This window comes from Anopheles nili, chromosome 3 (genome assembly GCF_943737925.1).
Source record: "Anopheles nili chromosome 3, idAnoNiliSN_F5_01, whole genome shotgun sequence".
Lineage (NCBI taxonomy): Eukaryota > Metazoa > Arthropoda > Insecta > Diptera > Culicidae > Anopheles > Anopheles nili.
The window spans coordinates 43586976-43594066 of NC_071292.1; the positions used below are offsets into that span (position 1 = coordinate 43586976).

Below are 7091 nucleotides of genomic sequence, written 5' to 3' on the forward strand. Positions count from 1 at the left end.
GTATCATTTAGTGTGTCAGTCATACACGATACAATTTTATCAGACTATTTCAAGACCACTGACCGAATTAAGCCCTAGGATTTTACAGTTACTTTGATTCACATGAAAATTGAGCAGACATAGGAAAGCTTTTCAATACAAGAACAGAATTTAAAACCAAATGCTCTGATTTGAATGTCGAGTATTTCTTAACTCTATTGCTACTTTGCTTCTTTGATATTTTTTACACCAAAATAAAACGCAAAAAAAGAAAATTTAATTTAATTTAAAGCAATTCTATTCTCATAAAACTACATGAACGTGTATCGTCTTTGAACCGTTAGCAAGCTTGCAAGAAGTTGATGCAGCATTGTTTGTGATCATTAGGGCGTAATATGTTCAACATGAATTTTTTACACCATTCAAGGTAAGTGAGAAACCTTTGGATCAGCAAACATAGTCTTTTCAAACAACTACCTAAGACCCTAAGCAAAATCACTCGATAACGATTTAATAAACTTACATTCTGGGGATAACGGATTTCCCCTGTGTTTTTCTCTCTTTTTCATTGAAATTGAACATAATCAAATAAAGGGCTCTTTAGCAATTAGCTAAATATGGTTTACACAAACCAAAAAAAAAAAGAAACAATATTCGAAAGCTTTCACAAATGGTACAAATCAAACAGAGGCGTTGGGTAATGTTTTGATATTTGAGCAATCTAAACATTTCAGCAATACCAAACATTGCAAATTAAAGTTTGCGCTCGATCTGGCGATTGTGTGCGATTCTGTAACCGTCGAAAGCACTTTGCCGGTTGCGTTCCCGTGGCTGGCGTTTTCACTCGGTTTAAAAATGTGTTGTTTATGTTCGCAAGTAATTATCGGGTGTTTCTTAATTTGTCTCACCGAAATCCCCATCCCATGTGTGAGACTCGTGCATGATTAAGTGTCATTTATACATGCCAGCCGGGCCCCGAGGAAGCCGAGAGAGGAACCAGTTTTAATTCTTGGCATTACCGTTTTCTGGCCGCTTATCGGATCGCCCGTATAAATATCGCCAGCTGACCATAATACCAACAGCATTCGCGTGTAATCTTTCAAACGCTAGACAATGAAGACTTCGGTAAGTTTCTGGAAACGCTGGATCTAGCAGCAGCATGATCCAAGGACGTCGACTTATATCGATTTCTCTGCCGTACAGATGATCCTGTTGCTCTGTGCGGCGATCGTTTTGGTTGCTGCCGAAGACAAGAAAGGACCGCATCAAGATCCGAAGCAACATGACAACCACGGCCAGCAGGTTAAGGTGAAGCAGCAGCAGCAGCAGGATCAGCATCACCAGGCGCCCGCTCCTAAGCAGCCCCAGCAGAAACACCAGCAGGTTCCGGCACCTCAGCAACATCCTTTGAAGCAACAACCAGCTCCACAACAATCCGGTCACAAATACAAGCGTGAAGCACCGAAGGGAGTCTCTGCGGAACATTCGACAACAGCCGCACCTAAGGTCTCGGTCGATCCGAAACAACCGTCCGTCCTTCCGGCCATTGTTAGCCAGCCACCAAAGGAGAAACGTGATACCGTTGCTGCTCAACCGGCTGGAGCTGCTCGTCCGCAAGTTGCCAATGCTCCTGCGAAGGCTCCGACTGCTACTAACAATCAGCAAAGAAAGCCTCAGTCTGCTCAACGTCCGGCTTCTAGCACCAAGCTGAACCGTGATCAAGCCCCCAAAGCTCCTCAGACGACTGACAACACTAAGGCTCCGGCTGCCGCGAGCCAACCAGCTGCTGCTGCTGCGGCCACACCGGCTGCACCGGCTCCCGCAAAGAAGAACTAAACCTTGTGACGAACCGTTTCCGGGCGTTCTAACGATTGCAACAATTTCTATGGTATAGTTCGTTTTTTTCCAAAAAAAGCAAATATACATGTTACTTGCACGCGCAAAAAACGATGATTTCTTAATGCTCCAAGCGACATCAAGTCTAAGAAATAGCAATCAGCTGTAAAGATTGTAAGAGGGAATTTGCTTAAAAATGAATCATCCCTTCTCTGCGATCTAAAATTAATGTGTTGCTTAACATAACTGTGATTTTAAATTAATGACTGTCTCAAACACGCGATGGCTGTGGGTTTGATTCTCGGCAGAGCCTACTCCATACGTAGGACTGACTATTCTGCTACGGAAAAATGTTCAAGTCATAGAAAGTCTTATCTAAGTAGGCCTTCATCGTATAACAACATGACCAGCCCACCGAAGCCTGCACGATCTTTTGAGGTTATCGTACAGTTTGTTGAGCTCGTCATTGTATCGACTTCTGCATTGTCCTTTCAAACATATCCTTCGGGGCCAAAACTCCTTATCTTGCTCTCGAACATGGCCTAGTCGTTAGTTTTTGAGAAATTTTATGTCTAAGGGGCACATGTGAGTACTGGAGCAACAAATGTTTTGTATGGGCTTCAGCTCCAGCCATCTGCAGGATTTGTGGAGGTTAAAATTTGTTTTTTTAAATATGTTGTGCGTAGTATGTAGGTTTGGAGCGTGGTTTGGCTTACAGCATGATAAACTATTCAAGCGCAATAAAGTTTTTTTTTTCAAAACCAACAGATCATTAATTACTTTAATTAATTAATTACGTCAATATTTACCATTTTTTAAATAACTCAAAAACCGGTGTACGGCCAAGGCCTACCTTGCTAAGCTAAGCGAAGGCTTTCATGACTTGGAATTTTCACGTAGCTGGATAGTTAGTCCTGCGTACGGGGGAGGATTAGTCGAGATTAACTTTACCAATACCTTTGCCAAGTTATCTAATCCGATAAGTTTGCAGTTTCGAAAAACGCATTAGATAAAATTTTGAGGATTACACTTGCGCCATAGTTCAACTGTTCAATAATAAATAACATTTGTAAGATCCACAGGAATAAATTAACCAAGCTTACAATTGCACTTGCTACCACCCAAAAAATTGCGTAAGAACGAAAATGTGTCAATGGTTTTTGTCGCCAAAAACAAAATGGAAACATGCGATTCAAAAAGCCCCCCGAATGCTATGACCTCCGGTGGAAAGGCCGACAACACACATTCGACATTGAGCAGAATCGACTTACTCATCGATTACCACGTGGAAAGACGTGATAATCGTCCGTGTGTTACTCTTTCACTTATCTGCCACCGGGATGCGCGGGAGCGAGATGACGACTCGGTGTTTGGATGCGAATTGGTTAAGTACATATCAATTCAGGGTAATTCTTCTACCTTCTACCGGTGCCCGGTACCTATTACCCGCGTCCTAACTCGCTGCTGGAGGTGCGAATGGCGCGCTGGCGCATACATGCGTTAAAAAAAAATGTCTGCTATTTATATAAAAGCCCCCATTTGTCCACAATGCACTATCATTTGCTGTTGGGTCGTCCACTAGAAACCAAACATTTGGAGAATGATTAAAGTTGTAAGTTTCAATCGAGTGTTTTTTACCCGACCGATCATCAGCTGATCCTGGGGCGGGACGATGAAAGCGCTTACAAATTATGTCATCCGCATTCTCAGATTTGCATTCTTGCGTTGATGGCCGTGGTGAGCTGTCTGGCGCTGCCGGTTGAGGAACATCCCAAACTATCACGTCCTTCACCCATAAATCCGGATGTAACCAGCGATCCGAAACCTGTGGAATCAAAGGAAGGAACTCCTGCATCTACCACCACCGAAGGCAACCCACTTTCCAAGGTTCCCGCGTCCGGTGTGAAGCTTAGTGAGGAAGTAGAAAAGCGAGAACATGCGGCCCAAACAACGGATCATCCAGAAAAGCATAATCCAAAGCGATCGCTGGAATCTGAGGCCACCGAGAGCAGCTCCCCGAAGCCGCCTGCCTTCCGTCGTAATCAACCATCGACCACGACGGAGCAACCCAGTAGCACCACAACCAGTAGTACCACCTCAAGCCCGGTTTCGGTGAAGACTCCGGTGGGGACAACCCGTGGTAAGCGAGAAGTTGACATCACAGCTGCCACCGTCGCTAGTACGGTCAGTACGGCTGCAAAGCGAACGACAACGGTGGCACCATCCTCGGGCGCCAACAACGATGATAGTGAAGGGCCACACTATGTGCGTCCGGTTCCGGTGGATCAGATACTGAAGAACCTTAACCAGCAGTCCGAGAAATCAGCCACCACCGAAGGTCACAAGAGCCACGAGAAACCGAAGGAGGACGATGAATCGGAGGAGGATTCAAAAGAAGAGCCTCCCAAGAAGGACGGAGGAAGCGAACAAACGACCTCGCACCTAAAATCGTATCCCGTGATCCATCAACAAGGTGCCTAAGTGTCTCATACTCTGAAGCTGTTTAAATGTATCCATTTTTTTTCCTCGTTTTTGTGTTGTTGATATAGTTTTTAAATAAAAAAAAACCCGTTAATGTACCCGCATGAAATGGCGACTGCAAGCAATCGACAAAACATTTTCCCGAAGTTTTCTTTCATCACAATCAATAAGCACAACGTTAGGCAAACAATTTTAGTTTTACAATTTGTTTGTTGCTAATTCATTGTTTTTATCATCAATTTTTGTTTCCCGTTCCATATTTATACTCATAATAATATCCCCCTCTCGTTTCTCGCATAAGCTTGTCGTTTAAAGGTTTTTTTTTGTTTGTTTCGTTTTAAGATTGTGGTTTGTTATTCTTGCTTATGGATGAAATATTATCATAAGGTATATTCAATATGTATGACATGTCTTTCATGTAAATGTATAATGCGTGTGTGTATATATATATATACTTTTTTTTTGTTATGAATACGAGTGTAGGTATGTATGAGCGAAGATGATACCTGATTCCTCTGGTTTTAGCTCGTGCTCTTCGAGTGTGCTGCACGCTGTCTAAAAATATAGTAATTATGTATATATATCATATTTATGATGTGTGTATTTTTTATACGATTTACACGCTTTTCGCATCCTTCCTGCTGGTTTTCATACAATTCTACAAACACACACACGCACACGCTCAAACACACACTCGCAGACATTTCCTCATTTATCAATTTTTCTCATTTTGCGTTTCTGTATATCCTCTGGCCGCGTATATCCGATTTAATTTCACTGTCGTTTTGATTATGGTGTACAGTTTTTGCAATTTATGGTATTTTAGTTTGTTGTTTTGATTTGGAGACACCGTCCCATTGGTTCCGCTAGTAGTTGATTCCGCCAAAACTAAACAAAAAATGCGTGCAATACGATACTTATGATTTTGCATTGTAATGCATTGTATTCCGCAGTGTTGTACTGCTTCCGGTTATGATCGCAGTACAACGATCTGGCGTTGCGTATGGAAATTGTACTCCTGCCACAAACACATTTTCACACCGCGTAGATCACCGGCGCGGCTATTATGGCTGTACCTTTTTGCCGTTCTACTTGCTGTATCAACATACTTTGCCACAAAACCTTCTCCTTGCTGTTGACTCGCTAATGAATTGGTTCACCTAAACACACTTACAATACAACCACAGAATTTACGCTGCTATACACACTAGGCTTGGGATTGCCAGGAGCAATGCTATTGTTGCTGTTGCATAAAACCTACTCCCTATTTTCTACAATAAAATGGAAGTTTAACGAGATTTTCGCAGTTAAATAAAATACAAAAATAAAATCCCCCTCATTTGAGCGGATCTCCCTGACACCCGTCCCACTCTCTATCTCTCTCTCTCTCTCTCTCTCTTACTCTCTCCCTCGATCGATCGATTGCCATACACTTCCTGTTCGCACTGCTTTGTTTATGATTAGGTATTAAAATCTAATGATAATATAACCGTTTACGACTAGCATTTTTTTCAGTGTTTTACGTCCGTGGTATAGCTTGATGCGCACGAGGAGAGCAGTGTGAATAGTGACAGCGAACTACTAAGCTTGATAAGCTTTCACATACATTAGGTCCGACCAGGAGTCCTTTCGCGAATTAAAACATACATTCTATCGTCTACATATGTACCATTGTATTTCTATTTTCTTGATGCCTCATACAGTGCAAAGCTTCTACAGCAATTAAAAACTATATACTGCAATCGTTTATTGCCGCTTGTCGCGAAGCAAATAAATTAACGCCCAACTTAAAGCAGACAGAAAATATTCCACTGTTTGTTTATCTATAAAATGCGACCAGATATTGCCTTTGCCAAGCGAACGATGGACAATTAGCAACAATGAAATGTGTGATTTTTAAAGTTTAAAAGTCTCAAGCTCTTTGGCTTTACATTGGATAATAGAATGTACGCTAGAATAGTACTGGTTGCCATTCTTGTTGCAGAAAAGCTGGACATGTGAGCATATTCTATATTCCGGATAATATTTCATAAACATTTCGTCGAATGATCAAAGACAAAGCCGTTTTGAATATTGAAAACGTCGAGCGATGTTGATATAAATTTTGAAATGGATGCGCGTAAGTGTTTTTACCTTTTTATGATATCCAAACAAACCATGTCATGTTTGATTTTACAAACTGCGAATCGCCGCCCTACTTATCCAATGGTACATCATCATTAGTAGCAATCGGTTATGAGGTTGCCGTGTCTTGTATTTATATGTTTAGAAACTTAAACGTTTTACAGTCTTCTACGGTTTGCAGGGCTTCAAGCCGAGCAGTTATCAGGATGTTCAGCTTTTCGGGTTTGTTTTGTATGCATTCCGATTTAAAACTATCACTAACAATGCCTTAAAATTCACATCACACATCCGCACAGCATATCTGCATCTCGCTGCATCTTCCTACTTGCAGATACGGTCAGCTCCATAATTAAAAAACACGTGTCTGTTAAAATTCATACTCAAAATCCCTGCGTTTACCATTTTCACAATTCAATTTAAGCAATATCCATGCCACTAAACTGACTTCAACTTAAGAGAAGTGATCAAATACCGCTATATATGAAAATAAAAGCTTCACCACTTATGCTGACATTGACATGCGGATTTCTAAAGTGGGAAATTTAGAGAGATGCAAGTAAAGCTTGTGCGTTTGCTACCTGCACACGCTTTGTGTCTGTATAATTTATTGAACGTTTTTTGGCAAATTTTATTGAGCATATAGTCGGGGTAGGTCGTAATCCCGCTATATT

The 7091-nt window shown here is 41.6% G+C and overlaps 2 protein-coding genes across 2 annotated transcripts; both read left to right on the forward strand.

Moving 5' to 3' along the window:
* The first annotated feature begins 1068 nt into the window (after positions 1-1068).
* LOC128725647 (nischarin-like) lies at positions 1069-2028 on the forward strand. Its single transcript, XM_053819407.1, has 2 exons — positions 1069-1104; positions 1183-2028. The coding sequence occupies exons 1-2, from the start codon at positions 1093-1095 to the stop codon at positions 1813-1815; spliced, it is 645 nt and encodes a 214-aa protein (XP_053675382.1). The 5' UTR covers positions 1069-1092; the 3' UTR covers positions 1816-2028.
* Positions 2029-3388: 1360 nt separating this feature from the next.
* LOC128725864 (uncharacterized) lies at positions 3389-4424 on the forward strand. Its single transcript, XM_053819634.1, has 2 exons — positions 3389-3427; positions 3526-4424. The coding sequence occupies exons 1-2, from the start codon at positions 3416-3418 to the stop codon at positions 4294-4296; spliced, it is 783 nt and encodes a 260-aa protein (XP_053675609.1). The 5' UTR covers positions 3389-3415; the 3' UTR covers positions 4297-4424.
* The last annotated feature ends 2667 nt before the right edge of the window (positions 4425-7091 follow it).